The sequence below is a fragment of the Erythrolamprus reginae genome, chromosome Z (assembly GCF_031021105.1).
Source record: "Erythrolamprus reginae isolate rEryReg1 chromosome Z, rEryReg1.hap1, whole genome shotgun sequence".
Taxonomy (NCBI): domain Eukaryota; kingdom Metazoa; phylum Chordata; class Lepidosauria; order Squamata; family Dipsadidae; genus Erythrolamprus; species Erythrolamprus reginae.
This window is the reverse complement of record NC_091963.1, coordinates 129816681-129831920: the sequence shown is the minus strand read 5'-3', so window position 1 is coordinate 129831920 and position 15240 is coordinate 129816681. Positions and strand designations below refer to the sequence as shown.

At 38.2% G+C, this 15240-nt stretch overlaps 1 protein-coding gene across 9 annotated transcripts in view; it reads left to right on the top strand.

Moving 5' to 3' along the window:
- TULP2 (TUB like protein 2) overlaps positions 1 to 15240 on the top strand; it is a 52636-nt gene that overhangs the window by 18046 nt on the left and 19350 nt on the right. For 3 of the 9 annotated variants that reach the window (XM_070727080.1, XM_070727075.1, XM_070727078.1), the window contains exons 3-8: positions 822 to 857; positions 4839 to 4881; positions 7703 to 7859; positions 10533 to 10658; positions 12499 to 12606; positions 13771 to 13968. In XM_070727080.1, coding sequence (XP_070583181.1) covers positions 826 to 857; positions 4839 to 4881; positions 7703 to 7859; positions 10533 to 10658; positions 12499 to 12606; positions 13771 to 13968 — 664 coding nt within the window. In that variant the 5' untranslated portion in view covers positions 822 to 825. Of the gene's footprint in view, positions 1 to 821; positions 858 to 4838; positions 4989 to 7702; positions 7860 to 10517; positions 10659 to 12498; positions 12607 to 13770; positions 13969 to 15240 lie in introns of those variants that run through there. The other 6 variants (XM_070727077.1, XM_070727074.1, XM_070727076.1 and 3 more) reach the window with 3 other exon arrangements.

Below are 15240 nucleotides of genomic sequence, written 5' to 3'. Positions count from 1 at the left end.
GACCTTACAAAGAAAAATACTCTCTTTTTTCACCCTTTTAAAAACTTTTCTTTAAACCCATTTTCTCTCTTGCCTTATTAAGAAAGGCATACAAACTTTTACTAATGGTCTTTACTGATTTACAGGTAATCCTTTACTTACAACCACAACTGAATCCCAAATTTCTGTTGCTAAGCAAAACAATTATGAAGTGAATTTTGCCCCATTTCTTCAGTTGTTAAGTGAATCTGGCTTTCCCATTGACTTTGCTTCTCAAGGTCACCAAAGGTGATTGCATAATCCCTGGACAATGCCATGTGACAGTTGCCAAGCGTCTGAATTTTGATCAAGTGACTATAAGAATGCTGCAATGGTCACACACACAAAAAGTCATGTCACTTTTTTCAGTGTCATTGTAGCTTTGGATGGTCATTAAATGTATGATTGTAAGTCGCGGGGGAAAACTATACTTTTAAATGATAAGCAAAAGAAAAAAAGTCAAGATCACAACCTTAGCACCTAAGTTCGGTCTTTTTAAATGCATGAAATGAATCTCCCAGGTTCTGCACATGACAGTACACATTACACTGCTGTCATCTAGTAGTCTGTAGGATTTCTGCATCCCAAATGCAATATTATAGACCTATGTTTACATGAGAATAGCTTGGAGCTTTATAAATATGGCCTGCTTGAAAAAGGAGCACTGAATATTTGTGATAAAAGCGGAATAATACAATCATTTATTTCACTATATTATTAGGAGCTGATTTAACATTCAAAAAGCCTTTTTAATATTCATGATTTGATTTATCTGTACTGATTCTTTTCCCCCCCACTCCCAGCATCATGGAATCCTCAACTGCATCTTCACCTGGAAGGTAAGGAAGATAACAACAAAGACATGGTGGGAATGGATGTTTAAATTTGTTATTTAAAAATTTATGGCATGCAGAGTCTAGTGACTGTTTGAACTTATAATAGCATTGAACAAGGATCACGTGGTACAACTATTTCTTAAAGTTCCAGCGCCTCCCAGGATCACGTGGTGCCTACCACCTGCCTATCCAGGTAGTAAGCAACTGGCCCTGATTTCTGATTGTCACAGCATATTGTGATCATATGATCGCAATTTATGATATTCCCTGCTGGTTTCCCACAAGCAGAGTCAATGGGGAAGATGGCAGGAAATCGGAGGTCATGTCAGATGGTTGCTTAATGACTTATTGGTATGATGATTCACTTAATGGTAACCAGTAACTTCTAGAACTGCCTTTGATAAGCAGCATGCTCCTATGAAATTGCATTTTACAACTACATCATGCACTAATGGAAATACTACTCCCGATTACCATTGTTAAGCAAGGACTATCCGTAACATTTTGGGAAGGAATGCTACCTTTGCATCAGAAAATTGTTTGTGAAAAATTGAGTCTTTATTTTTAAACAGTCATATTTTAGCATCAGTTTTCTTTCTTTTTTTCTGTTCATGTTGGGACCAACTCAAAATGCAAAAGACAAACTTCGTATTTGCTTTTTCTCAGAAGGTTATCCATATTTTGATTGGCCGGCCCTTGTGCCAGATATGAATCTACTAACCACTCAGACCAGGTTTCAAATAGTAACAATGTGCCACTTTAAAAAAAAAAGAATTGGAAATAATACTGAAAACCTAATGGAATTGCCAGTATGGTGATTCAAAGAGATCTATTCTGATCTGGAGTCCAAAATTTGCATCCATGTGGGAACAATGGTAGGTCAATGGATGGATGCTCAAAATGAAAACTGTACCTTTTTTCTAATAGATCAGTAAGTAAATATACTGCTCAAAAAAATAAAGGGAACACTCAAATAACACATCCTAGATCTAAATGAAAGAAATATTCTCTTTGAATTTGTTCTGTACAAAGTTGAATGTACACAACAGCATGTGAAATTGATTGTCAGTGTTGCTTCCTAAGTGGACAGTTTGATTTCACAGAAGTTTGATTTACTTGGAATTATATTGTGTTGTTTAAGTGTTCCCTTTATTTTTTTGAGCAGTGTACATATAAACAATGCAAGAGGCAAGATAGGTCTCATATACCGTATATATTACATTTCTATCTCTCCTCTCTAAGCAATTTTTCTCAACCTTGGCAAATTTAAGACGTGGACTTCAACTCCCAGAATTCCTTAGCTGGCAAGCTGGTTGGGGGAATTCTGGGAGTTGAAGTCCACACCTCTTGAAATGCCAGGATTGAGAAATACTGCTCTAAGGATTAAAAAACTGGTTGATTCCACCTTCCTTGACTTCATCCTCAGAACCACATTGTGAGGCAAGCTTGCCCTCAAATCATCTAGAGAGAGGCATGGCTTGGCAGGGTTTTTCCAAAGACCAAGAAATGGAGTTTGGATAGGCTTCCTTCACTATCTCAGGGCCACAACTGTTCTGGATTTGAAAGTTTCTTCTGGTGTTTTCTCTGTCACGGTGCCTGTCTGTAGAACAGTGTTTCCCAACCTTGGCAACTTGAAGATATCTGGACTTCAACTCCCAGAATTCCCCAGACAGCTGGCTGGGGAATTCTGGGAGTTGAAGTTGAAATATCTTCAAATTGCCAAGGTTGGGAAACACTGCTGTAGAATGATTCCTCTGAGAATTCAACATGGCTCCCACTCTGATGACAGTTGAGAAGTGAATCTGTTTATTCTCCCTGGATTTGGGACAAGGAAATGGTTGAGTCCCCCTTGTGAAGATTTTTAAAAATTTATGTGTCTTTTTTTACTTTTTAATTATACTCTGACCAGAGTTTTTGGGACTCGGGAAGTTTATAGACTGAATAAACAGTCTCCACATAAAATAATTGTACTTTGCCTTCTACATCAGTTAATATGGTGACATTAGAAGGTCACATTAATATTACTTTCAATTGAAACATAATATCAGAGCCTGATCTAGCCTTCTAGTTTAGTGAAGCTTTAGGATGGGACCTCTCATTATTTTTGTTCTTTCTAGAGTAGTTGCTGTCCTGCTTTGGGGCTTCTCAGTACTTTGTATGTATTTTGATTTTATACTAATTTGACTCTCAAAAGGGCTTTGAGGCCTGAACCTTTGTGGTATATCTATGGGGACCTTGGGGAAGAAAGAATTATTTAACAAAGCTTAAATATGCAATACTGGATAGAAATGGGTTGGCTCTGTCTTTTAAGACAATATCTCTGAGAAGGGAGTGGTCCTTGAAAGTGGCTTCTATGTATTTATTTAGCATATGGCATCAGCAGAGGTCATGCAATCACTGATAAGGTTTAAATAAAGTGTCAGCAATTATCTGTGAAAATAAACGAATGAATGAATGAATGAATAAATAAATAAATACTCTGAAAACAAGACCTATCAAAAAATGACCGTTTGTTTGGGGCTCATGTAGTATGTTTTTATGTGAGTGCCTAATATAAGCCCATCCCCCAAAAATAAGCTTATGAGTCTATGCAACCAGCTGGCTGCCCGTTATGTCTGGTTGTTTATAGTGTTGCAGCCAGAGAAGTGGTGTGTGTGTGTGTGTGATGTGCAGCGCACTGGCTTACCTCAGGGCCCCAGCAGCCAGGCCACCCATACCCTGACATCTGCCTCGCGTGTGGTGTCAGGGTATGGCTGCAATAGAGCAGGAAGCCAAGTGATGTGTTGGTGCCAGGGATGCAAGGCAGGTGTTGGGATCATAGTTCCCTCTAAGCTGAGCAGTGAGCAATCGCTCACTTAAAAATCATCATCAACTCAGAGTTTTCCAAACCTGCCCAGAAGCCGAGAGGGAAGAAGAGAGAGAGGAAGAGAGGAAGAGAGAGAAACAGATAGAAAAAAGAGAGGAAGGAAAAGAGAAAGAAAAAGAATGGGAGTAAGGAAGAGAGAAAGAAAATCAAAATCTAGTTTGAAACTAGCTCAACTATTTAAGTGGCATTTTGATATTGATAGAGTTGCCCTATTATGAGCTCACTGTTATAGACACACAGTACAGTATTTTATTTTGAAATTCTCTGAGGCAAAACAAGGGTGGGTTTTTTATTTGTTTGTTTGTTTGTTTGTTTGTTTATTATTTTTGTGCCGCCCAGTCCCAAAGGGACTGCCGCTCAGACACTATACTTTTCCGCCCCCCCCCAAAAAAAAAATTAGAGGGAACACTGGTTGGGATGTGGATGGCCTGACACTGGGGGCCTTAAGGTCAATTGGTGTGGGGCACATGGAGTAGTTCCACACCATCGGCTTGCCTTATGGCTGTAACACAAGCATATTGCTTGGTTTCTTGTTCTGTTGCTGCTGTGAGCACACAGAAGTGGGTCCTGCAGGATAAGCCGTCACCACAAAGTGAGGCAGATGTTAGGGCATGAATATCCTGGCTCCTCACCTCATAACAGCAGTACTAACATGCCACATGGCCTCTTATCCTGCAGCTAGTAAGCAGAAGTCGGGGGCCCTACTTTGGAAAAAAGAGATTCCCCCACAGAAAATAACTCCTAGTCCTGATTTTGGGGCACAAAAGATAATAAGAACTGGTCTTAATTTTGGGAAAACATGGCTTAACTAATGAGTTTTGGATGGGGTGAAAACTGGGTGGGGGAAGGATGTCTAGATACGAAAATTATTTTCCCAGTTCATACCTGGATGGCTTTTGAAGCTTTTGTGAGGTCACAAAGTCCCTGCAATGCCATGGCATTCAGAATCTTTGGGAGGTAGGTAATCCTGGAGGTCCACCTATCAGTGGATGGGGCTGCCCTGGAGCTGGCAGAGTGATGCCACATCTCAAAATGTACCATAATCTGTATCGCCGCCTCCGTGCTTTCCCCAGTTCACCTTTTAACACTGGCACCTCTTTTCTTTCTATCAATGGCAGTGGTGAGGCAGCATTGATCCGGAAACAGAAACTGGAATTCCAGGTATTGTGGTAGGAAAAAACTTTTCTGAGACAAATTCTGTGGTGGTATTGGACTGAGAAGAAATGACGATATTAGGGAGGCAGGCTACAAACAGTGTTAAACATAAGGTACGTTATGCTGTCCAAAGGACAATTGCTGGTAAGATATAGAACTCTTAACTCTAAACTGTTTGTCCTTCCATCATGTTGCTTGTAGTGATGTTTTAAAGACATCAGCCAGCTCTTCTCTTATGTGAAGAAGTTTATTGGCTGATGTTTGGGCTCCCACCTTGTAAAAGTGCTCCTACTAAAAAATTCTGGGTTCTTTTGAGAGGAAAAGTGATATATAAATAACATGATTAATATGAACAGCAACGCCATAATAAAAATAATGCCACCTTATGACATCCGTAAGGAAAATTAGTTCAGAGCTAGAAAATGAGAGAGACTCACGGGACATCTTTTCAACCAGGTGGACTGAGATACACCCTTGTAAAATATAGAATAGAATAGAATAGAATTTTTATTGGCCAAGTGTGATTGGACACACAAGGAATTTGTCTTGGTGCATATGCTCTCAACGTACATAAAATAAAATATACATTTGTCAAGAATCATGTGGTACAATACTTAATGATTGTCATAGGGGTCAAATAAGCAATGAAGAAGCAATATTTATAAAAATCTTAGGATATACGCAACAAGTTACAGTCATACAGTCAACATGGGAGGAAATGGGTGATAGGAATGATGAGAAAAACTAGTAGAATAGAAGTGGAGATTTAGTAGAAAGTCTGACAGTGTTGAGGGAATTATTTGTTTAGTAGAGTGATGGCGTTCGGAAAAAAACTGTTCTTGTGTCTAGTTGTCTTGGTGTGCAGTGCTCTGTAGCGACGTTTTGAGGGTAGGAGTTGAAACAATTTGTGTCCAGGATGTGAGGGGTCAGTAAATATTTTCCCCGCCCTCTTTTTGACTCGTGCAGTATACAGGTCCTCAATGGAAGGCAGATTGGCAGCAATTGTTTTTTCTGCAATTCTGATTCTCCTCTGAAGTCTGTGTCGGTCCTGTTTGGTTGCAGCACCAAACCAGACAGTTATAGAGGTGCAGATGACAGACTCAAGGATTCCTCTGTAGAACTGAATCAGCAGCTCCTTGGGCAGTTTGACCGTCCTGAGCTGGCGCAGAAAGAACATTCTTTGTTGTGCTTTTTTGATGATGTTTTTGATCTTAGGTGACCATTTTAGGTCTTGAGATATGATAGAACCTAGAAATTTGAAGGTCTCTACTGTTGATACTGTGTTGTCTAGTATTGTGAGAGGTGGAAGGGTGGAAGGGTTTCTCTTAAAGTCTACCACCATTTCTACGGTTTTGAGTGTGTTCAGTTCTAGATTGTTCTGGTCACACCACAAGGATAGTTGTTCAACTTCCCGTCTGTATGCGGATTCATCGTTGTCTCGAATGAGTCCGATCACTGTTGTATCATCTGCAAACTTCAGTAGTTTAACAGCCCTTTGTGTATGTTCAGCTTTTATTTTATTTTAAAATAAAACCTACATCATACTTATTTGTGGCAATATCAAAGGAAGAATAAGAATAAGGGGAGGAAGGCGGAGGAGGAGGAAGGAAGGAAAAAATGTAAGCCATAGTACACTTGCTCCCTGGCTAAAACAGTTCTGTATCTGATCAGAAATCAATCCTATAAAGTTAAAAGTAGGTTGCATTCATTAATTTATATGCTGCCTCACTATCCAAAACATTTGTCGGTGGCTAAATATGGGTGTACAGTAGACCTCTGCAACTGAGATATAATATGGTTAACACATTTTAAATATCTTAATTAATGTGATACCAGTTTTTATCTTTTAAAAAAATGTTTTAAATTTATTTTTAAAATATTTTCTCTGAGTATGGATGTGTTCACCATCTTGTCTTTGGCTTTTTTATTTTTATTTTTTGGCATTGCGCATGCATGCGCGCGCGAAGTGCCCCCACATGATGCACAAGGAAGCCAACTGGTAGCGACATAAGTTAGAATCCATCCCTGATGCCAACCCTTCTGTAAATAGCTTTTATTTATTATTATTAATTGGACTTACATGCCGCCCCTCTCTGGGGACTGTTCCGGGCATGTTGGAAGTATACTCCAGAAAGCTTAAAACAACCCTTTAACAATTTTTAAAATGTCAATCTCTATGAATAAAAGTACTGTACCACAAAAAACTGCGGGGAGCAGGGATCATACTCTGAAAAAGCTCAGTCTAGAGACAGAAACTTTATTTATTTTATTTTATTTATTTATTTTGTCCAATACACAATACATATAGAAGAGAATAGACATGAGGTAATATATATAAAGAAAAAATATTAAAAATAAAGTCTGGGGATAAGGCTTATAATGTAACAAGCTTAACCCAGAGGCAGTTTCTGAAAGCACTTAAAGCAGCAGGACAAGTAAAATAAAGATTAGGCTAGAAATACAGGCATCCCATAATGTTTCCTTCCTGCCTCCCTTGAAGGATTAGCCCTGTAAGGTGGGAAAACATTTTTTCCAACAACTGGTTTTCAGAACTGCTCAGAAAATTAACATCTGGTTCGGGAGAACCTGTGCAAACCGCTATTAGCCCACTCTAGTCAGTCCATCCCTGTCGCAGCCAATGGACCAAACTCACTTGATTCAAAAAATCAGACTCTGCACTTCCAGAATAATGCTATGAAATAAAAATAAAAGGAATGCTGATCTTTCAGTGAATGTCAAAATAGATATTTGAAAATGAATTATGTGTGCATCTTTGCAGGTAAGTAGATGATAATTTTTCCTTACTTACAATCTCTGAATTTTTCAGCGCCGTATCATTGAAAAGAAGCAACGCCGAAAGCGCCAGGAGCCACTTATGGTTCAGGCCAATACAGACACCAAAGTAAAGGGGTGCCGGGGGAGGCAGAAAGCCGAGGAACGCATCCCACTCATGGAGTCTTGCAGTGAACACAGCCTGGGGAATAGTGAGTATCTTTGTTCTTTCCAGTCTTATGTTCTCTTCTTACAGAGCTGCTAATTTCTCTTTCAGTGGGCATAGTTTGGTCAACATTTATTTACTCATATCTGCAGATTTGCGGGTGGGTCATTTGTGCCTTCTGAATAATAAGTTCACGGTTATTTAGTTGTTATTCCCAAATTGGCATATATGTAACTTATATCACAAATTAGCCATAACTTTCCCCTTTTGCCACTTAAGGTGTTTGTTTTGACAAGAAGAGCTAAATGGTTGGATTGGATGCATTTCAATGATAAACTGAATTAAAGAAAAAGTGAAGAAGGAACAATAGCAACTATTCAGGAAAATGCATGTTATGAAATAGTGATTATTTTCAAGACTAAAGAGTTTAGTTTTGATATATTTGGATATTTTATTTTAATTAAGAAGTTGTCCGCACTCCTTAGTGTTGCCAAAGTTGAGAACTGTTGGTCTATTGTAGCCAAAAATCTGGAGGAATCTAATAGCATCTTTTCTGATTAACACATTTTATTAAAAGCTGCAGTTTTGTTAGCTGCAGTTCACTTCATTCAGATCTTAGAGCACTTCTGATGTAGAACTAGAATTTCCTCTCATCCCCACATTCCAAGTAAATCGTAAACTAGTAAGATCATTCAATACATTGGATGATGTGAACAGCACTTGAAACGAAAGCTTATGCCTTTTAATAAAATGTGTCAATCAGAAAACCTGCTAGCAGACTCCCCCTGGCTTTTAAAGTAGTAAGAATTAATGCTAAAACTACAAGAAGATAAGATAAGATAATCAGCAGAGAGCTGACTAAAAAGGTACAAAAACCTAGTGTGTGTAAAACTGGAAAGTGTAGCGTAGGTTTTTCCCCCCCGGTAAAGGATATGCAGTCCAGAGTTTTGCTTTGCAGTGGATCATTGTGAAATGAAAAATGTGACTGAATGTGAAAAAAGTGGTGATTATCTATATATTGATTTAAATGAAGTACGTCATAAAATTAATATGCTTCACTGTAATTGATAGTTAACACAAATATTGTGTTGGAGGTTAGTTGTTGAATGCAGTGCTGAATATGAATAGAAGGAGAGCTGATGAGAAAATAAATCAAAGGCTTGCAAATGGTTCATTGCTGAACAGAAGCCAAAGATGTGCAATTTCTCCTTGTTTGTGGAAATATTAGAAGTCTGTTGGTGGGGATGTCAACATTGCAATTGCATGTATGTTTGTATGCAGCCACAGGTGTATAGTTAGCTAAAACCCCAAATGCCCTGCATTGAAAGTGAGATTGTATGATGCATTGAGGAGTATGGCTCTGAAAATGAATTTATCAAAGGCTGAAGTATTTGAAGTTGGAAAGGAAAGTAGAATGAATAATGATTAGTTATACCTAAATGGCAAAACAATGCAAGAGCAAGTAGAGTTTGTTCCCACAAACTGAAAGTTAACTGAAAGTTTTTATTACTTTTATTAGAGTTACCATGTCTTCCAGCAGTGGGTTCTAAAACCCTTTGATATTGGTTTGCGTGCATGCTTGTATAGGCAGAAGCATCCCGGGCAGGTGGGTGGGATGAACCAGGCCAAACCAGGAGCAACCCACCACTGATGTCTTCCCTGCAAAAATCTGGATGACTTCTAGATAACAGCTAAGAGATACCAAATGCTAATTATTTCCTGCTATGTCATGGTCGTTTGGAATTTGCAGCCCAAATAGGGTAGTCCTGCCCTTCTTCCAAATTCCACCATCTCCTTAAAGAATGGAAAGCTATAAAACAGGGGTCTCAAACTCACATCGTCATGGCATCATCACATGACATACTGCGACAAGTGGTCCTCAGTTAACAACCACTCGGTGTGGTCTGCATCATGTGACACATTCGGCCCACAGGCTGTGAGTTTGACACCCCTGCTATAAAGTAAGGTTGTCTAATCCTGGCAATTTTAAGATTTGTGGACTTCAACTCCCAGAATTCAAGTTGCCAAAGCTGGACACTCTACTGTAAATGGTTAAGCTGTTGCTCTGGAGCCAAGTATTATTTCAGCAGTTCTAATTATACCAATTAGCAATGTTATTAGGATGATGTAGTCCAGTGGTGGCAAGCCTATGTCAAAGGTAATATGCCACAAAATTTGGGGTGACACACCATCATTCTACAGCCAACAACTACTATTCTTGAAAACATGCCCTGCATAATTCCTACATAATTTTTGAAGGCTGCAGAGACCATGCAAAAATGGGGTGTGCTCTTGTGCAGCTTCTGGACCTTCTGAAAATGAGTTTGTTTTACTTTCTTTTTGTAATTATTTGACATTTCTTTATATAATACATAGCACTGCACACTGCATTGCACTGCACTGTATTTTTAAAATTAATAAATATGGAAAGAATTGTTTCTCTTTTGTTTCCCAGGTGGGTGGGGGCAGTGGCATATCAGTAGAGTCAGGTTAGGCATTCCAAAATTGTTGATACACAAAATCCTAAAGATTTGCCATCACTGATAAAGTTTATTGGTCCCTCTCAAAATTGTATTCAAAGCTTCTTGGTATTGGATCAATTTTTATTAGGTAAATAGAAGAGGGGGTGAATAAATGAGAGTAGGAATCAGGTTAAATCCGTTTTTTTAATGATTATGAATTACTTATTCTAATGTACTAATAGTTTGTCTCTCCAAAGGTATAAACAACCCTTTTCTTGTGGAGTCTGTTCCAGAGGCTCACCTTGGTGTCTATATGTGGGGTAGCTCTATCCAGATAAGCTGGTCACCCAGTGGCGAAGGGGAAAGCCAAGCAGCTGGACCAGGTAACCCAAAATTTTGAGTCACCAACTCCAGATGTTTTTACATTGTTTGTCCTTGAGACCCTGCAGTTGCAGCTGCCAAAGTTTCCAGCAAGTCAAAATAATCTTACATTATTCATTTTATTTCTCCTTTCCACTTGTTCTCTGTACTATCCTTTGTTAAAAAAAATAAAAACTTATTAAGGCAGGTGAGACCAGAAAATTATAGGGAGATCATCTTGTATATTTATGTGAATAAATCTGGCATTACAGAAAACCCACAAACCTGCTTTGATTTCCCTTTTAAGAAAATGAATTGTGATTATTGCTGTCATCTCTGAAATATCCCCTTGCTTGCAAGTAAGGCACTAGGACATATCAATATGTTATTTTGAGATAAACTCCATCCTGTAGGGCATGGAATATATGCCTTGTGGGGAAACTTAAGCAAATTCAATAAATGGATGGCTAATAACAAATTTCTAAAATAGAGCAGGAGATTCCTAGGCACTTTAAATGTATACAACTTCGCTGGAGCCAAAAGCTTACTCTGCGGACTCATATAAAAAAGTTCTAAAAGTATATCAAGGGAGAAAATTGGATTTAAATATCATTACCTGTACTTATTAGACCTTATCCCACATACCCACACCATTTCCCCACATTAAATGTGATTCGTAGGTTTAAAATTAAATATGTTATATGAAACACAGAGAGAGAGAGAGTGTGTGTGTCATATAATTTAACTGACTTCATACAACGTAATAGATGAAATTAAAATTAAGTTAGGGAGTTTTGTGGCCCAGTGTCAGTTTATGCCAGGCATGAAAATACATTCCAGTTTCCCAGCAACTCCGCTTCCTCATTTTATAAATCACTAACAGAGAACTTTCACAGGTTCAGTAAGGCTACTTTAGTTATCATGCTGCAGACAAGAAAAAAGATATACAGTATTGAAAAATACAACAATTGAGGCTTATATAAAAGTCAGTCTCAGAGTTTAAGTTCTAGGTCTTTTTTTTCTATCCTTTCATGTCAACAGACTTATAATTACAATTGAGCCCAAACTTCATGCTGCTAAACAAGACAGTTGTTAAGTGAACCATGCCCCATTTTACGGCCCTTTTGTAACTGAATCATTGCAGTTGTTAAATGAATCATGCAGTTGCTAAGCGAATCTGCCTTCTCAATAATTTACATATCAGAAGCTCTCTAGGAACGTTGCAAATGAGCATCCCAAGTCCCCAGGACATTGAAACTATTGTAAAAATATTTCAATTGCCAAGCACCTGAAGTTTGATAATGTGACTGTTGGGATTCTGCAATGATCATAAGTTTGAAAATTAGTCATAAGAGCATTGGAGTAGAAGACCTCCAAGGTCCCTTCCAACTCAGATTAGATTTATTAGCTTTATTGGATTTATATGCCGCCCCTCTCCGCAGACTCTGTATTCTTATTTTCAATGCTGACTTTCAGTTGTTCATTTTTCAGCTTTGAGAATAAGAGACGCCTCTTCCATATTAACATGATGACTGTCCAGCCTGAGAATTGTTACTTCCTGCCTTATCACTTTCAGTCGTTAAGAGTAAACATGTTAGGGACCATATAAATCAAATCAAATCAAATCAATCAATCAATAACAAGAAATCATTGTTTAAAATGTCTGTGTTCCAAATTGGTACTGCATGTGAAACCTATCATAATATCAATGTCAATATTTCAAAATATTGGATTATAATCCAGCCCATCTGAAGATTACCAAATGTAGTCTGCACTATGCTTTTTCAGAAATCACCATGAAATCTCATACCATTTATTTTTGTGCTTCTCGCTACCTGTCTTTCTTTTCTCCTCTCTGAGCAGACTTTTTTGATGAAGCAGAGCTGGAGGTGGCCATTTTGGAAGAAACCCAGCCTATCAACAAGAATGAATCAATTCCCAAGAATGGCTGGCCGGTCAAAAAGAGAGAAGGTGAGGCCCAGGAAGGAGGGATTGCTGAGATTGATATGATGTCATTCTCTGTTGCTAAGTGACTGCCTTTGGAGTGAAGCACATAGTTACCAGGCAACAATGTTGATTCAACAAGTCAAGCTTGTATGCACCCGACAAGCAATGAATTCCTCCTTCATCAACTGGGGTAGCCAAAAGTGGAAGCAATGTAAAAGATATGATGCTAAGATGAGGGTACCAATGGACCTTTGCCTCAATGTTCCTCACCTAAATTTCCACGTTTTTCTAGGCACCATAGAGGTTTTTAAAAGCTGCTGTGCTTTTTACTAAAAGCTTCTTCCTTCTGCCTATTTTATTTCTTCCTTTTTAGCAGAATTGGGAAGAAGACCTAGTGATGAATTCTCCCTCGATTAGCCAATTTCAAATATATCTGATCTAGGATTAAATTGTTAATTATTAAATTATTTGTTAATTCTTAAATTCTGCTTTTAAGCTTGCTCCAGATTTAATGTAGAATAATTTCATAATTAGTGGGAGTTAAATTAATCATTACTTAAGTTTGATTTCAGATAAACAATTATATCTAGGATGTTAATACTACTCATCAGAAGGTACTATATAGGTCAGTATTTCTAAGCCTTGTCCATTTTGATATGTGTGAACTTTAATTCCCAGATTCCCCAGCAAATCATGCCATTCCGACTGGGGAATTCTGGGAGTTCAAATCACACATATTAAAATGGTTGAAGTTGAGAAACATTGTTATGGGTATTTCTCCTCACACATTTGATTCTATCACATCAAAAAAGATGAAAGAAATGGTAGGAAAATGAAGGTTTCATTACAAAAGGAAGACTATTATATCTGGATACCCTTCCCTTCTCCAAAATTCCCTTTGTATCGGTATTTGAAATATTATTTTACAACTTTTTGAATTTGTTGAATGTTTATTCAGAAACAGAACTGTGTTTGTGGGAGGATTATATAATAAAATTATATGAATTTTTTCCAGATATTGCCATGTTAGTGACTTATTTAATTTCCAGTTTACATTTACATCAGTCCAAAAGTGTGGGTAGCTTCTGATCATCAAAAGATTTCATCCCTCTGATCATCAAAAGGTTTCTAACCCTGTGATTTAATAACTTCTCCCTTGGATATGATATTATCTTTGATCATCTACAGGACGATCAAGTACTAAACGGCATGGCCAGACTGCTAGGTCAAAGAGAGAAAGTTTATCCCCAAGACATGACATTCCATCTCCCATGGTGGATATGGAAGATGATGAGACTCCTGAGCATGTACCCCAGGCAACCAAATCAAAAAAGGAAAGGTTAACCTCAGTAGAGAAGGTTCCATCAGTTGTCATGGATACGAAAGGTGAGACTTCTGAGATATGAGATAAGTAAGAATCCAGGGGAATTGGGGAAAATAAATTATACATGTATGAAATGAAATGAGAATGAATGTTGGTAGCCTATGCTTCCTGTTATAAATAAATAGGTGCAGAAAACGTGTGTTATTGAAAGGAATTATCTTAAAATGTAGCAAGGCAAATTAAGATGAAATACTAGGAAGAATACCATAGTTAAACAATGGAGCCAGTTACCAAGAGAAATAGCGGTATTCTCTTTGTTGATGCATCAATGCAAAGTCTTTTCTTGGAGATACTGCAATTTGTGGCCTTCACTAAGTAGGCAGTTGGATAATATCTCTCAGTGCTAAGATGTTACATAATCATGTACAGTATTGATTCCTGAGATTGGAAATGCAACAATGGATACCTTTCATGGATTCTCTAGTTGTAGTGGGGGAAGAAGATATTTATTTAAAACTATGCATATATGAGCATGCACACAAGGTAGCACAGTGGCTCAACAAGAGTCTGAGCTCATGAGCAGGAAATCCAGTAGCCCACGTTTGAGATGTGAGCACCATGTGTTGAGATGAGTTCCTGTCTTTGCCTCAGCTCCTGTCAATCTAACAATTTAAAAGCATTAAAGTATCACTTCAGTGGGAAGGTCACAGCCCTCCATGATGTCATGCTGGCCACATGACGGCAGAAATGTGTTTGGACAGTGCTGGCTCAATGGCTTTTAAATAGAGATGAGCATTGTCCCCTATTGTCCCCAACGACCAGCAGAGTAAAATAATAATAGCAATAGTAATAATAATAATAATAATAATAATAATAATAATAATAATAATAATCAGAGAGGGTCTGCAACTTGGGCGTCCTCCTCGATCCACAGCTCACATTAGAGAACCATCTTTCAGCTGTGGCGAGGCGGACGTTTGCCCAGGTTCACCCGGAGATTAGGATTGCCCCCACCCTCCTTGCCTTTCGAAAACTTCTTAAAACCCACCTCTGTTGTCAGGCATGGGGGTAATGAGCCATCTTCCTTGGCCTATATAGTTTTGCATGGTATGTTTGTGTGAATATTGTTTTAAATAAGGGTTTTTAGATATCTTAATTATTAGATTTGTCATTGTATATTGTTTTTTATTATTGCTGTGAGCCGCCCCGAGTCTGCGGAGAGGGGCGGCATACAAATCTAATAAATTGAATTGAATTGAATTAAAAACTTCCAGTGTTGGAGCATTCACAATTTTGGGGGGCAAACTGTTCCGCTGATTAATTGTTCTACTGAT